This window comes from Chinchilla lanigera, unplaced genomic scaffold, assembly GCF_000276665.1.
Source record: "Chinchilla lanigera isolate Chin_1 unplaced genomic scaffold, ChiLan1.0 scaffold00095, whole genome shotgun sequence".
NCBI classification, from domain to species: Eukaryota; Metazoa; Chordata; class Mammalia; order Rodentia; family Chinchillidae; genus Chinchilla; species Chinchilla lanigera.
Genome location: NW_004955496.1, coordinates 3,684,397 through 3,706,660, shown reverse-complemented (window position 1 = coordinate 3,706,660; position 22,264 = coordinate 3,684,397). Strand labels below are relative to the sequence as shown.

Genomic DNA, 22,264 nt, shown 5'->3' with positions numbered 1-22,264 from the left:
ATTGATGCTTCAGTTTGGAAAGATTTGCTTGTGAACCTATTGGCAGTCACTTCTACTCCTTTTCTTCTACCTCAGTAGTTCTTTATTTTCTCTCCTGGGTTTTCCTCTAAACTTACAGATCTTTAGAGCTTGATGTTTGTCCTTCTCATGTGGATATATTTTCTTATCATATGATCTGCTCAATACATGGCCTTAAATAACATGCATATTCTTAAGTACAATATTTAAGTAGTGCATCCAAATTTATAAATCCAAAGCCTGTCTGATGTTTTCCTTGCATCCTAACCTTACTTACTACATCCTCACCTTACTGTATCCTGAGCAAAATTCTTTTTAAATTTTTTTTTAATTTTTAATTTTGTTAGTATACATTTACATTTCATGCAGTATACAGTCGTGGGGGGGAGTGGAGACACTGGCACACCACAGCTTGTTTCTTTTTTTTAATCCCATGCCCTTTCCTTTCCCCTCCCACCTCCTCCTCCAGGTCCCCTATCCCATTTTTCATTCCTGTTGATGTTATTAATCTCAGCTCATGTTATGGCAGATAGTGTTTACATTTATTGAGATTATTAGGCTCTCGCACATGCCAGATCTTTATTCTGCTTAGTTCCTGTCCCCTCCTGCTCACCCCTTGAGCTTTTTCCCTTGGTCCTCTTCCCTATTGCAAGAGATCCATCCCCTTGTTCCTTTCTGGCTAACCTTTATTATTCTGTTTGTACTTTGCCTCACTCAAATGAGAGATACCATACAGTATTTAAGCTTGTGTGTCTGGTTATTTTACTAACTTTATATTTTCCAGCTGTATCCATTTTCCTACAAATATCTTAAACCTGATACTCTTTGTACCCAAGTAGTATTCCATTATACACAGATACCACATTTTCCTTATCAAATCATATATTGTTGTTTATGCAGGCTGTTTCCAGGATGTAGTTATTACAGGTTGCACTGCTATAAACACTGGTATGTATGTTAGTATGATGTCTTAACCTGTTTGGGGAAGATACCTAGCAGAAGGACCACAGGGTTGTATGGAATTTCTTCCTTCAGTTCTTTGAGAAATCTCCATACTGATTTGCGTAATGGTTGTAGTAGTTTGCATTCCTACCAATAAGGAAGGAGGGTTCCCTTTTCAGCACAGCCTCTCCAGCATTTGCTATTGTTTGATTTCTTAATGATTGCCATTGTTTCCAGAGTAACATGGAATCTTAGCATTGCCTTAATTTGCACTTCTCTAATGGCCAGAGACGTTGAACATTTTTTTCATCTATTTGTTGGCCATTTGTATTTCCTCCTCTGTGAAGTACCTGTTCATTTCTCTTGCGCATTTCTTGACTGGATCTTAAATTTCAGGTGGTTTAAGTTTTTTGAGTTCTTTGTATATTCTAGATATTAGTCCTCTGTCTGAGGAATAGCTGGCAATTTTTTTCCCATTCTGTAGGTTGTCTCTGCACTCTACTGACTGATTCTTTTGCTGTAGAGAAGCTTTTTAGTCTGATGTGATTCTACTTGTTGATTCTTGCTGTTATTTCTTGTGCAATTGAGCTTCTGTTTAGGAAATCCTTCTCTACACCTATGTCTTCAAGTGTTTTACTTACTTTATCTTCCAATGGGTTTGATGTTTCTGTTTTAATGTTTAGATCTTTGATCCATTTTGATTTTAGTTTGGTGTGTGGTAAGAGATAAGAGACTGGTTTCATTCTTCTGCACACAGATAACTTGTTTCCCCAGCACCACTTGTTGTATAGGTTTTCTTCCAACATATATTTTTGCTTCTTTGTCAAAGATTAACTAGCTAAATGTGTCTGGGAAGTTTCTGTATCATCAGTTCTGTTCCACTGATCCACATAACTGTTTTTGTTCTAGCACCATACTGTTTTTATCACTATTGTTTTATAGTATGGCTTGCAGTCAGGTACTGCTATGCTACCTGCTTTGTTCTTGTTGGTCAAAATTACTTTTGCTATTCTAGGTCTCTTCTGGCTTCATATGAATTTTATAGGTTGTTTTTTCTAGATCTGTAAAATATACTGTTGGTATTTTGGTTGGGACTGTGTTGGAGTTTGGGGAATATGGTCATTTGACTTTATTGTTTTTTCCTTCCCAGGAGCAGGGCACATTTTTCCATTTTCTGAGTTCCTCTTCAGTCTCTTTTTTCAGAGCAATTGCTGGGAATTAGAACCCTGAAATTACCTAATGGTAGACCTAAAACATATTGATGTGTAATTTAACTTACACCTTCAATCTAAAGTGTAGTCTAGATTATAATGCAGTAATGAAAAAATCCCTGTGTTGAAGCACTTTGAAACAGCAAAGGATTCTTTCATTCTCTCACCACATGAATTACAGAGGGGCCAGGGTCTGCTCTGAGTCATTTTAGTGCTGCCCGGATCTCCCTGTGGATGAGGGAAAGAAAGCTCTAGCCAAACATGCCATGTTTGACCAAGGCTAGTCACACAGTCAGGTATAAATCAAAGCAGGTACAGGGCAGTGTAACATTCCTGTGAGCCTAAACCAGAGAAATAAGAATGTTTGGTGAATAGCACTAATTACTGACTTGCCCTTACATTTTATAGATGAAGAGTTTGGGACCTAGAGTGATTAAGTCACTTGTACTGTCATGAAGCTGTCTTTTTTTTATTTTAAAGAGAAAAAAAATAACAAAATAACAACAATAAAGACAAAAACAAAACAACACAAAAAACATGAAAAATGATAGTGTTTCAAATCAAGACGATAGGAGTGAACAGTGGTTGTTATATTACATACTGTTATCTTCAATGAAGTTGCTCAGATTACCGGATATAAGAATGCAAGATTTTTAAAAACAATTAAAGAGAATAAAAAATAATTTTAAAAAGCATTAGAAACAACACAGAGCTTCACCAAACAAAGCTGTCTTAGCTCTCGGCCAGGACTAAAGCTGAGTCTTGACTTCACTATCCGGTGCTTTTTCTAGCAATGAACCAGGACTTGCTTGCTCTGCATTCCAAGTAAAATACATTGAAATGCCTCAGTGTTTGGTTTTATTTGTTTAAATATTATAAACTTCTTCTACTGAAATACTTTTGAACTTTTGCCAAAAACTAGAAAGCCCAGAGAAATTAAAAATATTATTATTTTGCTTTGCTGATGTTCCCACAAGACACCCACTCAAAATCTCTCTGAGCTGTTTCCATTTCCAGTAAAACTAGATCAAGGTTTATGCTGGAGATCCTAAATGCACTGGCTTAAGGAAAGTAAAGGATATGAGCAAGGGAACTGAGAAATCTATAGGTGCACTATGCACTGCCCTAAATCCACTGGAGATATGTTCACAGGAAGAACTTCCACCACGGCAGAGGGAAGGGGAGTAATTTCACCCAATGGGAAGAGGTCTAAAGGTGGATGCTGCTGGCGCTGGTTCAGTAGCATATGGTGAAGAGCCTGTGGGTCCTTCGTTGTTCTCAAAGACATGGTATGGCTGTGACTGCTCTGGGCATTACACCTAGGGTCCAGTCCAGAGATGAAGGGAGAAGGCTGAAGCCACCTGTGCCTGCCCGTTTTGGTAGAGTAGCAAAAGCTTTCCCAGAAACAATGCCCTGCCCCTCATCATAGCAGACTGTCACCAAGGTCCTGCTTGCCAGGACTGAGATGACATGGCCTCCCTTTCCTGAAAGGGAGGTGGGGAGAAGAGGAAAGAAAATTAGCAATGGATGGGCAGAGCTGAATGCTGCATTGAATAGAAGAAGGGTTCAGGTGGCAGGGAATGGCAGGGGTCGGGGTAGGAATGCAGACTGAGAAAGAACTGACAGTGTCTGGCCCATTCATTGACTGAAGAAAGGGTAATGCTGGAGAATTGCTGTATTATTTTTAAGTTTGGAAACTATTGTGAATAAAGAAAATATACATTCACCACTGAAATCACAGTTGCTATGCTATGTGTCATCACAACTAGTAAAACAAAAAATATAATGAGGCTACTTGGATATGATCTACTCTAATATTTGTTTTAAAAATATAAATTTGTTCCAATAAGAATGATCTGTAAACGAACTGTTTGATCATAGCACAGTTTCACATTTGCCTGGGTGAGGATTCATCCACTCAAAACACTAGGCGAATGCAGAAAAATGTATCTAGACAATCTGATCAAACAGAAATACACAGAACTCACACATGTGCCCTTCAGACATCGCCAGCGACCTCAGCTCATCACTGACACTGCCTGTATCTGGAGCCACACCCAACCATATCTGGTGCAGCGTGTTTCTCTGATCCCAAATGAAGCTTCTTCTACCCTTTCAAAACAACATGCTGCCTCAAACAAACACCAGGACTCAGAGATACAGTGTCAGATTTGCAGCATTTTTAAATTTTTTAAACATTAATTCACGGTAAATGGTTTCTGCCTGATTTTATTAGGTTTCTGTTTGGTTTTTAATGGGCCATTGAAATAGTTTCCCATACCTATGCCCTTAAGTTTCATATTTCCAATAAATATGGGTTTTTAATTGTAAAACTTTGCAGTGGTATCATGTCTAAATTTTGGTACAAATACATGAGCAGAGTTATATCACCATCTTGTGAAATAGTATAACTCGGGTGAATATTTTACCAATACCATATGGATCACTAGGCAAATACAAGGGTGAGTGTGTGTGTGTGTGTGTGTGTGTGCGTGTGTAATGTAATATTACAAAACAATTGAAACATTTTTAACATAAATGTTAAAAGTTCATTTTAGATCTTAGAGAATTGTGCACCTTTAAAAGTATTAAATGTACTCAGGATGGCTTGTTAAAAATAGTCCATCAATTACATTAAATAAAAGCCATTCAATATCCCAAGCTATGCAGAGATGTCTCTACGAGGTAGAGATTTGTCATTTATATTTTATGACAATTACTCAAATTACATTCAGCCTACACATCTTGAACTGGGAAAACTGTATTTATCTTTTTTTCCTCATTTATAAGTCTCATCTAACGGGAGTGCAGGAAGATTCCGAATAGGCAGCACACAGATGGGTTTTGGTGGGCACTCTATAACGGAAAAGAATCTATTTTCCTCCCTACGGTCCCTCTTTTCCTCAGGAGGGCTTACAAAACCTCCATCTCACTCCCAGAGCTTCTGAGGACCCAGGAGAAATCTCAGCAAATACAAGCAAGAACGACTTCAGGACGATTCATGCAGGGCCTGTAGCCCTTCACCTTCCTCCCTCTCCACACTCGCCGTATACTTTTTCTGTCTATGGGCCTCTAACATTTCAATGTTTTCCTCCTCTTACTTTCCCAGAGTGAGCTGTCCTTCCTAGCCCTCCAGATGAGACATACACGGAAGAGACAGCAAAGAAATGAAACCTTAGCTGAACACTTATGTTCCTGAGGATCAGGATGCTGAAGGACAGGGCTGGGACCAGGAAAGGACTGATTTCTGGCTGGGCTAAGAACTCCCAGAGGCCTAGGCTCAGAGGCATCCCCCGTGTCCCGGCTGTTCCAGATGTGAACTGAGATGTGCTCTCAGCGTGAACGAACCCTTATCTTCTTACTCATGCGGATCAGACTTTGGCAAGAGTGTTTTTAGTAAATACTCTCTGACTGTCCCACATTTAAAGGCAGAAGCATTACTTGTTAAGCACACACCATGAAAATTAAAAATGCTTGTTTCCTAGTTGAGTTGCTGATGCAAATTCTCATAGCAGCGCACTGCCTTGGCTCACAGCAGCGACTATAGCCAAAGCAGCATACAAGCTGCAGCCTGGCTCCCGGAGGAAACCACAGCACAGTGTCCCAGCTCCCCTGGACACACCCCTAGGCACACACTGCACCTGAGCTGCGGATTGTGCTAACAGTGCTGTCTTGCTCCCTGCCCCACCCTGTTCCTTTCCTCCCCACTCCCCAGGCCCCAGCCCTTATCCCACACAATGGGATTTTTGTTTACTTCGGTAGCATGTGACAGCGCAATCCCCGCTTTGCCTAGCTCTGGGCTGCAGGTCTCTCAGGTAACAGGTGGCAGCTTCCCCTGTTGGATTCTAGGCATGAAACAGAGTGACCTCATAGGGGTGGAGCTCTGGGACTCTGCAGAGGTGGCAGCCACAGCCAAGTAACCTGAAGAGAAGCCGTGAGTTCTTTCCTCACTCCTGGTGGCTTCAGTCCTCACGGAGGCACCTTACTGCCCTGCCTTTCCTGTACACCTCTGAAGTCCACTGTGCTTCCATGGAGCCCAAAGACCCCACTGGGAAAGAGAATGTGGGCACCAAGAAAAAGAACTTGACCTTCTTGCGGTCCAGACTGTACATGCTGGAGAGGAGGAAGACGGACACCATGGTGGAGGGCGGTGTTTCTGGGGACCACTCAGGGGCCTTGAGGAGGAGCCAGTCGGACAGGACCGAGTACAGCCAGAAATTACAAGGTAACCCCAAAGAAACCAGTTGCTCCAGGTTGCTCTGTTTCTGCTCCTCTCCTGTTTGCAAAGAACACACGAAGGCAGAGGAGAAAATCGAATGCTGTCCTTCCCACAAAATAAGCAAGTGAAAGTAAACGTGACTCACAAATTACAGGGAAAATTGTGTTATGGGGCTCAGTAAAGAGCTACTTCTGAATTATGCTTAATGTCACTGGTTGCGTGTGTGTGTGTGCGTGCGTGTGTGTGTGTGTGTGTGTGTGTATAATATATAATCCTACATTTCTCTTTTCTTGTCTGCTCTGCCCAAATGAAGAAGTCAGAAGCACTAAAACAGAAGTGACTTAGAGACTCACAAAAGCCAGTTGATCTCACTAGGTAGCTATGGGACATCACGTCCCACCATGAGATCTAGCGAGGTAATTGAACTGTGATTATGGTTATTTTAAATGGGGACATGAAACTGCAATCATATCTGTGAAAAATAACTAATGTTACAGTCAGCAGGATGGTAGAATAAGATTTGCTGAAAGTCGCTTAGGTGATCATGCCCTAGAGTGAATGGAATGTCACCTAAATATGGGGAGAGATGTTTAGCACGTCTGTTTTGGGTGACTTTTGAGGAAATACCTTCAGTTTATTTTGTAATGGCTGAAAGATAATTTGGCACAGTTATTATAACCCATTCTCTGTTCTGGCCTGAGTTCCAACTCTTCCCATTCACCTGTCCTTTAATGTCAATGATGCGCAGGGTTTTAAGTCCCTGCAGAAGGACATGTTAGGGGACCTTTTCAAGCTCTCCTGGTCTGGGCTGAGCATACTTTGTGTTTGCACATGTGCCGCCCACAGTGAGCTGGCATTTGGGACTTAGAAATGTACCGATGTTACTGAGACCAATGGCACATGCATGCACTTAACATATTGCTCTCCTAGAAAACAAGTGTAGATTTGGTTATGTAAATAAAGTTAAATAAATTAAATGCATTGAAATTAAATCTTTAAAAAGCATTACTGTGAATTAATCCTTTTAAATTCTGCATTGTTCAACATTAAATTGAGGTGTCAGTCTTATCATTAAAAATTATTTTTTTGACAAAGGAAAAATAGTGGTTGATCTATAATTTCTCTCAAGACAATGTATATATTGGAAAGAATGCAAATTTTTCATCCATATACATTAGATTTCCAATCCTGGCTTTTTAGCTTTATACCTGCAATATTTTAAGCAAATTACTTAAAATTCATGAGTCCCAATTTCCCTATTTGTGAAGGTGAGACTAATATACTTAGCACATAGTGTTTTCAGGAGAATGAAATTAGATAATTAAATGAAACACCTAATTGATTGGCTGACACCTGTTATGTACCCAACACATTATAGTTATTTTAAATTTTAGGAATTATGGATACCATAATAATAAACAGGATGTGCCCTGTATTAATATAAATTTACATGTCCTGTAAATCTTTTGAGCTCTTTTGTTCTTGTATAAAACTTCAGGAAAAGTGCTACCCTTAATAACATGTTTCTTTGAGTTTCGCTAATTTGGCATTTCTCTGATTCTGATTTTTTACTGGCAAAATAAAAACAAGAAATAATATTTACGACTCAATACATTTTGCTAAAATTACCTTTAAAAAGTCTAGGGCCACATGGTATAGCAGATGTGTGCTGGTTAATTGCAGAACCCTCAGATTTCCATTTGATTTGTGGGTCTCCTGTGCTCCACTGGATTCTGTCCTTGAAGGTAGAAGGAAGACACTCAGGAGCTCATTCATGTTCTAGGACTGTTTGTGCCTGAAAAATCACCAGGGAATGCATAGTAGAACATCAGGGCAGTAAATGTGGTGGGCTTCCGGAGGAGCATCATATTTTCAGGTGTAATTCAATGAAATTCAAGTCTGGAACCTAATGCCTAATAACCTTTTAGAAAGAGTTTACTGTGGCCGCTTTGGTACCAAGGGAGGACATTTTTCATCAACACTCCATGCAGCCGGCTCCACAGTTTGCTGCCTGGCCTGTAGAGACCCACTAGCAACACGTGGCTCCCGCATCATCTTGCCACACTCTTCTCTAGTGAGATGCTAAGGGCCTTCTTTCCATCGTCCTCGGGAATCCTAGCCCCCAAGAGACATTAAATAAAGACCTGGGCCGGTTAGTGCCCAGACAGATGGCCCAAAGCTACTGTTAGGTCACTGTGTGCTTTCCAAGACTAGAATTTCCGGTAATTCCACAATCCTCAAATTATTCAGTAGGTTCTTCAGGGCTGTGTTGTTATCTGAGAGGGGCAGTTTGTGGCTCTAACTCTGGAAGCAAGGCCTCTGCTTCTGGAAAAGAGAAGGTCTTTATTAGTGCCTCTTATCTCCAACTCTGCAGTCCCCTGGTTCCCTTCTGACATCACCTGAGCAATGTAAGCCCTAAATTGTAGGAATAAGTTGAGAAAATGGTACACAGAGGGAGAACTCTGGCTTAAAACAAAGGAGCACAGCTCGGAGGACGATATCCTAAAGCCTGGGTGGACAGCTGGTATCACGTCAGTGATGTACAGGGGGTTTTCCCACTGTACTTTGAGTGATACAAGAACAGTTCAATGCTTAACCAATGTAGCTTTCTCTCCTTGGCTAACAGACTCGTTCGGTTCACTGGCACTGGTTGCTATGTCAGGTGCTGGGACTGGGGAGTCACAGTGGTGGGCAGAAGCACACAGTGTACCAGGAAACACAACTACAAAGTGATTGAGAAGACATAATTGACTTTTATTTCAAAGAGGTTTGAAATCTAGCAAGGTGCTGGTGGGGCAGAGGTAGGTAAACAAGTCAGTGCAATAAAACAGTTCAATAGCAGTGAAGGATCACTGGCCTTGCATAGGAGGGTGGAGGAGGAAGCCACTGGGTCTCTCAGAGGTGATACTCTGGGGTTGGGAAGAAGGTGAGAGTGGGAAGAGAAGGGCATTTTAAGTACTTTGCTGTACTTAGTCTGAATGTTATTTCCTTGTTCATAGCCTAGTAGTGAGTCTCATCCCCCCGATCTCCCTCACCTCCTCCCACATTGGGTGACAGAGACTTATCTGTCTGGTCTGGTCACCTCTGCCTGTATTACCATGCCCAGCGCTCAGGAAGGACCTAGGAACTGTTCATTAGAATCAGGGACCGAATGATAGTTCCCGGGCAGGGCACCAAGCCTGAGATAAGAGTCCTTGCATGCGTGTGTCTTCCTCATATGCAGGGACCCGTGTCTCTGTTAATGTGTCTCAGAGGCAGAAATGGGCAGCACTGCGTATGTAACTGGTGACCCTCAGCAGAAGCTCGTCCACCTAGGCCTCGTCCTGAGCATACCGCGACCACACCTCGGGTCTCTCCCCTCCCGCCAGGCCTCCGCACAGAGCTACACCAACCTGGTTTCCCAGGCAGCTCAGCCCCTCCCTACCACTCTGCATGGCATGAAGGGATCTGAACAGGGGACCTTCAGAGGCTGAGTTGTGAAAGCTAGCAAGTGTTTTGTGTCTGATTGTCCATGTGAACTCTATGCTCACAATTTGCATCATTTCAAGCCAGCCACAAACGTGTCTGTGTGGATGGACACATGGAGATCCGTAGCACGTAGCTACAGAAAGCTCACTGAGTCACACCCAGTAGTCTTCTGAACGCCCTCGACAACTGACAGTTACTAACATTAGAGGTTTTCTCTCAGTGTAAGTGTTATGGACCAAATGCTCGTATCCCTCCAAAATGTGTGTGTTAAAGGCAAATCCCAATGCTGTAGGTTTAGGAAATGGAGCCTTTAAGGGTGGAATTAATTAGTGCCCCTGTAAAACAAGACCCGAGAGAGCTTTCTGTTCTCCACGCTGCCTGCCAGCTGCGGCTATGAACACCTACACACCAGGGAGCTGCCCGCAGCACCACCTGGAGCTGGGAGGACCTCGATCCTGGGCTTCCCGGACCCCAGAATGATGTAAAGTAAGTGCTCTCTGTTTAAGCCTCCCCATCCACAGCACATGTGTTATAAAGGCCAAACTGACTAGGACAATGGGCCAGTTACTTTATCCTCTATGGCCACACTAAGGCAATTCCAGTTAATTTTGTGGTCAGTACAAATATTTGCTAATCAAGTCCCGAGAGAAAGAATTAGAGCGAAGGGGTAAAAGTCCTCTATTGTTGCTGGAACAAAAATCTCTTCTTACTTCATCTGTTCTCCTGTTCCTCTTCCTTTTTTATTATTACTACAGGTGGGGTGTTTTGTTTTTGCAAAGGTGATCATTTCCTTCCATTAAGAATGAGTTGTTTATCTTTATGAAATCCTGAATTAAGAATAACAAGTCACCTTAAAGCAGGATGTTTATGTAGAATAACATATGTCGCTAGAGGGCAAATGGCTCAACTAGGAAGTTCGAGGTGGTAAAATGATGAGTCTACTCCATTCGTGATGTTTTTAAAGACTATGAACAATGTGTAAAGGAGCAGTTATTTTCCTATTGTGTTACTGTCTGTTTGCAATAGGTACTGTTTACATTCGTTGGGGAATGGGTACATGCCTATACCATATCTTGAACAATTTTAACCCCTTTCCTTCCCTCCCCCAGCAGGGGTTTTTGCTGAGTTTTGCTTCCGGTTGAATGGAAGGTGGGATAACATTAGTTGGGCAGCGCTCTGTGCATGTCTCTAACCCCGCGCCACAAGCCCTTCCATCCCTGCCTGTCCACTGAGTCCTGAGTGGCCCCCTTCCCCTTCCCCAGCCTCCACACACCATTTAGTGTAATGGGAAATAGCCGGATCACCGATTTGCTGGTAATGGGACACCAATACAAATAGGTGTGAGATGGGGTTTGAAACACAAGCCTTTATAAAAGTCAGAGCACTTTAAATCCTTTCTGCTCATTCATGCATAACAACCAAAGTGAAGCGTGAGCTTTCACTCTCCCTGTTTTTCAGTAAAGGTAACTTCAGCTTTTAGAACAAGCATTTGTATGGAAAGGGTAAACCACAGAACTCAAGAAGGTTTGAGCTACTCTACCTCTCCTACGACACTGTGATAGGGAAAATGACTCTTTCTGTATTTGACTGATGTGGCTTTAGATGTAACTTTCTAAAGGTAGAAAACACAACCTGTAGTTGTGCTTTCTTTCTACTACAAAAAAAAGACTGAATGAGTTTACCAAAGCATCAAATCAGAATGAAGAGGGAGGGAAGAAGGAAAGAAAGGATTCAGAGAGGGAGAGAGACGAGACATGAACCTCATGAGAACAGGAAAAGAGATGCAGAAAGATGGATGAGAGACAATCGCTCAAGCTACATGCATCTGTGCTTTTGTCGAAGCAGGAGCAAAACCTCTGTTTATAGAAATCCTCATTCTGGATGCTGTAGTCATATTCACTTTAGTACTTTTGTGGGTTGAGTTCCTGGTGAAAGTGGGATTATTGCAAGAATTGCTAAACTTGTGAGCAATGCCGTGTTTCCAACCAGGCAAGACGTGGCTTCTCATACTACTTTAGAGGCACCTCTGTGGCCCTGCCTGAGGGATGAGTGGCGGGACCCAGCTTCTTGCCTTTCGGGGACTGCCTTTCTCACCTAGAGACTGCATCTGGGGCTGCGGACTTCTCTGCTCACCCTGCCTGGGCTGGTCCCTGCTCAGTTCTCCTGGTTGCCAGCTGTGTTGTTGTTGTGCATAGCTTTAGTCCTGAAGGTCAAGTGGTTACAGGGTATTTTGTGATTGTGCCAGCTGTGGTGCCACACAGACAGGCCTTGTAAGGTGGAGACAGGAGGACGTGAAGAGGCCTCAGGACTGGGTGGGAGGATGCGTGCCCAGCAACCTCTGCAAATTTTAGCATGAAACTTTGAGAGATCTGAGAAATCTAAGTCAGAACTTGGCCTCTAGGTTGTTATGAGGGGGCATTTGTCAAGATCAAAAGATGTATCACATGTTGTTACAGTTTTCCAGCTTGCTTTATAACTTTCAAATACATAGACAAATACGTGGCCTCATTTGTACCCTTGCTCCAGCCCTCCCCACTCCCCCTACCCCTGCCGCTGACGAGAAAAGCAGCTAGGAAGGCTTTGAGGTCATCCTTTGTGTTCAAGATATTTCCCTTCATCTATCTCAGGTCCTGCAAAGAGAGAGGGGAGGAAAGGGGAAGGAAAGAGGAGACTGAGGGTTTATGATCTGTCATCTGTCAGGGAGCAGGTCAGTAGGGGCTTCTACACACGTTGTGACTCAGTCCCAAAGCCTTTCCACTTTTGGCTTTTATAATTGAAAAACAATGGATGGTAGTGCTTAGATCTGAACGCAGAGGCTTTAACTTTTGAAAAATAGAAACCATTGGATTAAGTGACTTAGGAGGTCTTGGTTTGCTAATAACAAGTGGTTAAAGTACCTATTTCATAATGCAATGAGATTCCTCAGCCACTGTGATAAAGTTTGACTTCCTATTTTTCACTCTGAAATATAGATTCTTTTCTTTTGAGTTACTGGGGCATGTCCCTGCCAGTGTTGTTGCTTAATAAATATTTTTTGAATGACTGCCAGGGAACAAAACTGCAAAGTTAGGTTACACTAACCTGTCTTATAATAGCTTAATGATGCAGCATTGAATGTCTTGACAATCTTTTTAAATTTTATGCCTGTTGTCATTTTTTATAACATCTCAGTAAAACTTAAAATGTATCTGATAAATTGAAAGCCCCATTCTACAACACAGGTGTGTGAGTGTGTGTGTGTGTGTGTGTGTTGTATGAATATATTTGTAAATGAAAAGAATAGAATTGCATAGTGGAGACAAGCAGCTCTTTATATGGGTAGGTGATATGTTAGTAGAATTTTCTGAAGTCAGCCTAAATTGGGAGTCATAACTTTCACACAGCAAGAAAGTAGTATTATGATTAAAAGCCTTTGTCTCAAGTTCCGAGCAATTTCTGTCTTGATTAGTGAACCAAGAAGAAATAAATACCTTGTGATACCTACCCTGAGGTCCTTCACAAAGAAAGCAGTCTTGGACTGCCCAGTGTCCAGTTGCTAAAGACAAAGACCTATGGGCCGTGTCACCTCGCCACTGCTCTCAGGGTCCAAGGCTTTGTAGCCCCTCTCAGAAACCGTCTTTCTTGAATGCTTCTTAATGTTGGCTCTCCAGAGCCAGTACAGACTTGTCACAGATTTCTGCTTCTGAAATTTTGTGAAGTGCTTGCTGAAGACATTGTTTACCTCTGTTAGTGCCATCCAAACTTTATTGAAGGATAAATTTGGTCTCCCCTTAGAAATTAAAACATGTCCACTCTCCAGGTAAAAATAAGCGATTTTCTATAGTTAGCGATCAGGAGTGTAGAGCTAAAGTTGTACCTGCTTCCTGCTCCTTGCTCTGATTAAGAATTTCTTCCCTAAATCTCTGTAAGTCCAGACTCCATCACTGTGGCCTCTGTGCACTTGGCAGTCTTTTCCCTGAGACCATCTGACCTAAAGTGGCACAGGAAGGATACCTGCTCCTACCCTCTCAGATTCTGGGACCTCTGACCGTGACTTGTACTGACAAAAGACAGATCAACAGGAGGAAGAACATACACATTCCATTTGCAATCATTGCGTTCATGTGGTATGAGGGGCAATATATAGAGAAGAGAAATTCCAAAGAAGCAGTTAGACTTGGTTGGGGGAGGGCTCTATGCCATTTGAACAAAGAACAGTTAATTCTGGAGATGTGAAAAAACAAAGGAAAATGAGGCTGTGGACTAGGGACAGTAAATTGTGGGAAGATAAGGAGCCATAATGGGGAAGTTAGGGGAACACCAGAGTTATTGTACTAAGGTTTGTACAGACTCATGATATGAGCTTCCCACCCCAGTGACAAGCATTTCTCCTTTTCCTGATCCAAGCAGGACACTTTCTCCTGGAAGCTTATGCCCTGCTTTCAGGTAGGAAGAAGGCAGGGAGCCCTTCTGCACCTGCCACTTCTCCTTAAAAAAATTATACATATATAATTTATTTATTTATTAGTACATGTTTGTAGTTTACCACTTCTTAGGTGCTTTCAGGGCAAAATAATCAAAACAATACGGTGGCATATTTGGTGCCATCTGATATTATGCTACTCTTTTCTATTTAGGGCTCTCACTTCCATGTGCACATAATTGCACTTGAGGTAGGGGCTTAGTCTTACTTTGGTACTTCAGCAATGCCCGATGTTTGGTAAATACTCAACTCAACCATTACCTCTTTACCTACTGAACAATTAAAAATATTCAATGGCTAACTGCAACCATATTGAGACTTACAATCTATTTCTGCCATTCTCATTTCCTCACTGTTTAATAGCAGTCAACTTTTGATGGAGGAGGATTAATCCATAAAATGGGAAAATAGAATTTCTTGGCTAAACAAAATAGGAATTCACTTTTATGAATTGATTCAACAAGCATTTGCTAGGTGTTTATATGTTCTAGATACTGATGTAGGTACCAAGACCTAAAATAATTCAGAAGGACACCCAGCCTAGCAAGCAAGGCAGACAGTGAATAGTCAATTGCAGAAAAAGCACTGTGGACTTGACTTATACTTTCACCTTGGCTCTTAGGCAGCAGAGCCTGAGATGGAAATCAGATGCAGAAAGTTTATTAGGAAACATTCTTTTGACCACAAGCTGGGGAAGAGGAGGAAAGGATGTAAGATGGGACAGAGGAGGGTTGAGCTGTAATATGGTCTCAGCTTTGGCAAATGGAGGGACCTGAGGAGTTGTTCCTTGGTGTAAAGAACTCGACCCTTGGATCACACTTCACCTTATTGGGAAGACCATGGACGGAGACAGCTGGAAAGACAGCTCCTGAGGAAGCCTGTCTCCTGGGGACACTCATCTTCATCCTGAAGGGGAACTGGTTAGCCCATCCCAACATCCACCACGTGGCAAGAGGCTTTTTAATACTACTGACACAAGTAGAGCAATACAGGGAAGTGGCATAAGAAAGAGCATAGTTGTATCTCTAAAATACCAAATTGAATCTGAATCCAGTGAGCATGTCTAGGGGCAGAGCACATTCCAGTCGGGGGGGATTCAGCTACCCTGCCACATGGAGGGTGTGGAACATCACGGCTTTCCTGCTTGAGGGCTGAGAGGTGGGACAAACACTGAGCATCTGTACTGTACCCGGGTGCACTGTGTCATGTCATATACTTATACATGGTGACACTGAGGTTCAGAGAGGCGCAGCCGCCTTCCCAACTAGAAAGTGGTGAAACTGGTTTTCCTGAAGATCCTTTTGCTCAGGGTCAACAAGTTTAAACCAACATGCAGTCTCCACTGGGCTAACCTGAGGAGCTGCTTTGTGGTTTGTTCTTAAGGAATTGCTGAATTTTAACAAACTTTGGGAGAAAACTCAAAAACATCCATGTGCCTTTAAAATCTTCCAGTATGTTCATCTGCAATCCTGGCACAGTGACTGAATATTTTCCCGGAGTGGCGTTATTTTATGTATCTTAACAAAATTCCTTGTGCATGTAAAGTAGAAAGATATACAGTTGCACTGAATGAACTTTTCATAGAATCACATTCTCTGTCCCACCCTAATAATAAAAGACTTATTATCTGAGCTTCCTTGTCTCTGGAAACTGCTCATCATCACCAGCAGAGCACACAGCTGGAGAAGGATGTCTATAAAAGCCTGGTCAGAGGATAAAACCACATTATTCTTTGGCTAAATATTCTTCAGTCCTTTTCCATTTTGTATAGCAGTGGTAAATTTGTCCCAGTGCAGGTTGTATTAGTCAGCTTTTTGTCATAGGGACCAAATACCTGCCATGCACAAGGTAAAGGAGGAAGATTTGACTTTGTTTACAGTTAGATGTTTCAGTCCATGGTCATCTGGCTCCAAGGTGGGATCAGCATGGCAGAAGGTGTGGTGGGAAAAAGCTGCTTAGTTCATGGGGGGCAGGAGGCAGAGCAGAGAAGCAGTCTCAAAAAGGCAGGGGCCAGGGACAGAGACAGACCCAAAGTCACATCTCCAAGACCCACTGAGACATGTCCAATGTGTGCTTTACCAATCCCCTGGGCAGCTGTCAAACTAATCAGGTTGACAATCTAGCTTAACTGCACAGGGGTAAATATACTCCTGGGGTTTTTCAAGATCATCCATTGCAAGATGAAAAAAATACATTTTTAGCCTTACCTTTTGCAACTATTTATTTTTGTGTATGCGTTATAATGTGCATGATACATTAATGTTATAGTACTCATATTGGAGGTGTATGCTTAAAGCAGTTTCAGTGAGACATAAATATTTGAGGATGAAATTCTGACATTTAATACAGATACACTGTGAAGACAACATGCTTACATAAAATAAGACAGACACAAAAGTGATTCTACTTCTGTGAGGTCCCTAGAACAATCAAATTCATATAGACAGAAAATAAAAGGGTTCTGAAGGGCTAGGGAAGGAGAGGAGAGTTCTTGTTGAATGGTTACAGAGTTCCAGTTTGGAAGACAAAAAGTTCTGGAGGTAATGATGGTGAACGTACTTAATGCTGCTAAACTGTGTACCTAAAAGAAGTTGACATGGTCAACTTTATGTCACGTAAATTTTTTTGGTTTTGGTTTTTGAGACAAGGTCTCACCATATAGTTCAGGCTGGCCTTGAACTGACTGTGAGCCCAGGCTAGCCTCAAACTTGCAGCGATCCTCTTGCCTCAGCTTCCTGAGGGTTGGGAGTACAGGCATGTGTCACCATGCCCAGCATATGTCATATAAATTTTACCACAATAAAAAAATAATAAAAATTGCTGGAGCTCCTTGGGATGCAACATTAACATATGAATAAGACCTTTCCCATCCTGACTCCATCTTCTATCTCACCTCTCACCTGGAGCATCTTTTACTTTGGACTGGCATGTCTTGATACCTGCTGTTTCCTCACACTTGAGTGCTTGTCCATATGCTGGTTATTTTATAAGCTCCTACTTGTCTTTTCCAGTCGTATTTCTGGGTCTTTACACTCAAAACAGACTCAAGTCTTACAACTTTGGTACTTCTTTTGTATTTGGTATTTACCCATCAGTGTCTTGCTGGGTTGAACTTTTGGAACATAGGAACATTTGTATCTATAGTGCCTAGGAAAGGGTCAACACATACTCAGTAATTATGTTTATTGAGGTAATTGAGTAAGTGAGTGAGTGAATAATCAACGGGTGGAGTAGCTGTTGTACAATAACTGGATAAAGGCATCACTTGCCCATGATTGATTCTATCACAGCCCTAGATCAGCTTTCACTGGCTTCAGGGTCATAGCTTGTGGGTATGGATCTAATTCAGCTGAAGGAATTAGTTTTCAATTTTGTCATGTTTCATATTTCTCTTTTCTGTATTGTATTTTGTTGGATCATCTGTGAGTGTTAGCTTTTCATTGCTGTGACAAAATTCTTAAGAATGACAAGTTAAAACGGAAGAGAAGCTTATTTGGGCTCTTGGTTTCAGAGGCTTCAGTCCATGGTTGGTTGGCTGTCTGGCTGTGAGGCCTGTGGTGAGGCAGAAACATCCTGGCATATGGGTGCAGTGGGAAGCTGCTCACATCATGGCAGCTAAGAAGCAGAGAAAGAGAGCAAGGATGTGCTGTTGGCTTTCTCTTCTTCTGTTTCCTGTTGTGTCTAGGTCTCTACCCTTTTGAATTGTGCTGCCTACATTCAGGGCAGGTTTTCCCTTTGGTTTGCTGTTCCATTATCAGGTTAATAATATCCCCTAGTGATTGCCGGCTGATCAGCTCGGCAATCTCCCGAATGAGTATACAGTGAAGGCTAAATCAAAAGAGGCAAATGGAATGATTTCAGGGCTCCTGGAGGGTCAAAGTCCTCTCACAGAATTTGAGATTCTCTCAGGGCTAAGACCGAGACCTTCTCTGGGTGGCCCATATTTATTTGGTTGTCAGAAGGGAGAAGAGTACTCAAGAAGGGAGGAATTACTCAAGGACTTCTCCAAATAAGGCATTAAATTAATGCTTAATAAGGATTAAGTTAATTCACCCAGGGGTGAAATGCCTGAGGCTATAGTCTTTATCTAGTTGAGATCAGATCCAGGTGTCCTTGGCTGTGATCTTATTTTATCCTGGCTTCATCTGCCATTACAGGCTTTAGTAGAGATTAGTGACTCACAGAGGTTCACTTACTATGAGTCTGCCATCCATTTCCAAACAAGGAGCCTAGGCCTTGGACAGATTCACAAGTGAACATGAAAAGCCAATTGATTAATTTAAGTCCTGCTCAGGGCTGCTTCGTAGTGGTCTCCATCGTCCCGTGTCCAGTCATCGCTGGAAATGCTCTCACCAGCACACCTGGAAGTGTGTTTTACTAATTTCCTAGGTATTTCTTGATCTAGTCAAATTGACCATCAAGATTAACCATCATGCCATCCTTCAAAATTATGGCATTACTGTATTAATAAGCCACACAGAATCACACCCAGAAGAGGATAGAGATAGATTGTCCCTCAGAACATATATCATCAAGTTTTATAAAGAGCCATGGGTAAAAAAATTAAATTTTTTCTGGGCTAATCAAAGATTCCAAGTAGATTCTTTTAGCTCTTTCAGTAGTTATCAAGAAGCAGAATGATTGGGTCAGATAGAGCATTTAGTTTTAGTTTTTTAAGGAATCTCCATGCTGATTTCCATATTGGTTGCGTTAATTTACACCTTCACTAACAGTGGAGAAGGGTTCCTTTTCCCCCACAGTCCTGCCAGCATTTGTTACTGGTTGATTTCTAGATGTTAGCCATCCTTTCTGGGGTGAGAGGTAATCTCAGTGTTGTTTTAATTTGCATTTCTCAAATGACCAGTGACACTGAGTATTTTTTCATGTATTTTTTTGCCATTTCTACTTCATCTGAGAAGTGTCTACTCATTTCAGATGCCTATTTTTGGATTGGGTCTTGAAATTTGGAGGTTCTGAATTTTTTAGTTCTTTACATTTTATAGCTATTAGTCCTTTGAGAAATAGCTGGTAAATGTTTTCCCACTCTGTGGGCCATCTCTTCACTCTGTTGGTGGTTTCTTTTGCTGTGCAAAAGCTTTTTAATATGATGAGCTCCCAGTTGTTGACTCTTTGTAATATTTCCTGTGCAATCAGAGTTTTGTTCATAAATGATGTGTATTTGTGTATGTCTTCAAGAGTTTTACCTATTCTATCTTCCAGCAGGTTAATTTTCTCCTTTTCTTTTCTTGTCTTACTTTATTGTTAATCAAATTCATACATCTAAAAGTATAAATAATATATTTGAAGATAAATACTCTCTTAGAGTTTGAGTTGCTTCTTAATGCCACATATTTAGGATTGTAATTACGTTATAATATTGCTGCTATTAAAATACTCAAAGCTTATTACTTTTTAAATAGTGCAATTATAATTTTATAGTATTTTTTTGCTTTTTATTTTAAATATTTCTGCATAGAAGTAACATCAAATTAGGATATAAGATTAGGCATCTTTTAATGAGAGAACACTTAGAAAACAAAGTCAGTGTTCTCTAAGAAAAGTGAAGTTTCTTTACTTGGCAGTTGCGATAGAATTTTGTATAATCAACATACAACTGTAGTTAAACTTCTGTTTTAGCAAATAATTAATAAAATAAGATTTTAAAATGGGAAATCATCAGAAAAGCTCAAGTCCCATATATTTTTTCTATATGTCCTTATAAATATGTGCAAATTAAAAATGACAAAATATATTCAAGCCATAATTTAACTTTTCTGCCTTTATACATTATGTTCAAACCCTGACATCCTTTTAAGCCCTGAAATCAAATCATCTGTAGTAAGATCATGCTACTGTAGTCACTGTGCATATGTAATATACTGTATGACATATGGGTTTTTGTTTTGTGTGTGGTATTTTGAACCTGTGGCTTGCAAAGTAACCGACTAAGTGAAATTAAATGAGTCCATTAGTTGAGAGGAAAGCCAACTCTGTTTCTCATTTGTGTAAAATGTACTTAAAAATGGAGATTGAAAGCTTGGGGATGTAGTCCAGGGGCACAGCTCTTCTTTCCTAGCATGTATGAGGCCATGAGAGCTGCAAAACTGACTAAATAAATGAACCTCTATATTTAAATGATCATACAGATTTTGCCAATAAAAAGAGTTAGAGCAAGCAATAATGCTGAGGTAATTTTCCCATAATTTATCCAAGTCATCTTATTTTTAATTCATACATGATGGACAGAAAAGAAAGACATTGGTATTGGCCCCTCCCCCTTACATCTCTGTAAGTTTCTGCTCAAATATCATCTTAATAATGAGGCCAGTCCTGACCTCTCTCTAGAGTAGCAATGATGACCACTATCCACTTTATTTTCCATCATAGTGTCTATTTACTAGCTAGTATGCTAAATATTTCTTCATAAATTTTTTTTTTCTCTTCCATCATTAAATGATGTTTTGTAAGGGCTGAGGTTTTTCTCCATTTTGTTCCTATAGTGCTGGCATCTAGGACAGAATTTCCACTGACAGTCCTTACATTTTGGGCAGGATAATTTTCGGTTGCAAGGTGTTGCACCCTGCATTGTAGGATATCATTGAGATTCTGTGTGCACTAGCTACAGGTAGAGCTCTCATTCCCTGGTTATGACTTAGATATCTCTACATATTACCAAATATACCCAGATGGAGGGGTAAAGTTGTCAGGTAAAATCCACTGGTCAAGAACCATGTCTGGCACAATGAGCACTCAATAATTTTTTTCAAATGAATGGAAAAATGGGTGAAATCAATATGCCTCATCCAGCCAGAATTTGCATTCCCAATAATAGAAAAATTGAATACAGGAAAGACTTTATCAAGTTATTTTCCTGTATTCCTTATTTAGGGCTGAGACTCTGTCCTCTTTCACTCATCTTATCTTACTAAGAACTTTAAACAAAGACATTTCCAGGCAGTACCCATTTATTTAGCTCCTAATTGTTCTGGCCACGCTATTCTCAACATAGAGCCTGTAAGTTCAAATCAATGCATTTTTCAAGCCAAGTAAGCTTTGTTGAATTCCTTCTTGAAATCCACTTCTCTGCTTTCTGCAGCAATTAGCAGTCATAGGAAATAAATCCTATGCCTTTCAGATAAGGATAAAATATTTCCCTGCCCCAGTGTTTGAGCTTTCAAATTCTCAGCCATGGAGGTCTGCTCCTCCACATTTGCACTTAATACTGCACTGGCTTCTCTCCAAAACCTGCCTGACATGCAATTATTCTCAACCTATTACACAGAAGGTCTGTGGCATTCATCTTTCTGGGGGTCAGATTTCAGTTGAAACTGATAAAAGGTTTTACTGTGTGAAACTTATGTCAGTAGGGTTCCAATGCAATGCCAAGCCAAGGGGGTTTTGGGTGTCTGGGCAGATATGCAATATAGCCTGCCAGAGAAGAGCATTTTTAACCACATCTGGAGGTTTGGTAAAGACCAACCTGGATCAGACCTCTGGGAGGAGTCTGGGAGGTGCGTGCACTGTGTGGGTAGGAAGGGTAGGGGACTAATGAGGAGTGTTAGGTTTAGAGGATCTGAACTCAGTTTCCATGTCTGCTACTTAAAAGATGCATTCTCTGTAGAAATCGGCTTCCTTTTCTAATAAAGATACGGAACTTGCTAGAGCTATCACCTTATCATCTCTACCCATTCTTTCTCCTGTTGCTCTGATTCAATGGCATTACTACCCAGCTAACCAACTCCAAAGTCTGAGAATCTGATGTCCCTTCTCCACTTCCTCCCTTGGTCCCCACTTCCTGCTAATTTGACCCCTTAACTTCTTGGCAACTCTGGGCTCCCAGCCCCTTTCTCTCCGCTAGAGACTGCCCAGTGAGTGTTGCTGTGCCTCCTGCCTGCTGTGAACTGTTTACTGTCCAACCAAATGTGGTCCTACAAAAGCCAAAGC

At 41.3% G+C, this 22,264-nt stretch overlaps 1 protein-coding gene across 3 annotated transcripts in view; it reads left to right on the top strand.

The window, feature by feature from the left end:
• Positions 1-6,040: 6,040 nt before the first annotated feature.
• Positions 6,041-22,264, top strand: part of Arhgef38 (Rho guanine nucleotide exchange factor (GEF) 38) — a 115,928-nt gene continuing 99,704 nt past the window's right edge. For 2 of the 3 annotated variants that reach the window (XM_005406225.2, XM_005406224.2), the window contains exon 1: positions 6,043-6,396. In XM_005406225.2, the coding sequence (XP_005406282.1) occupies positions 6,201-6,396 (196 nt within the window). In that variant the 5' untranslated portion in view covers positions 6,043-6,200. Of the gene's footprint in view, positions 6,397-22,264 lie in introns of all 3 variants that reach the window. The other variant, XM_013505412.1, reaches the window with a different exon arrangement.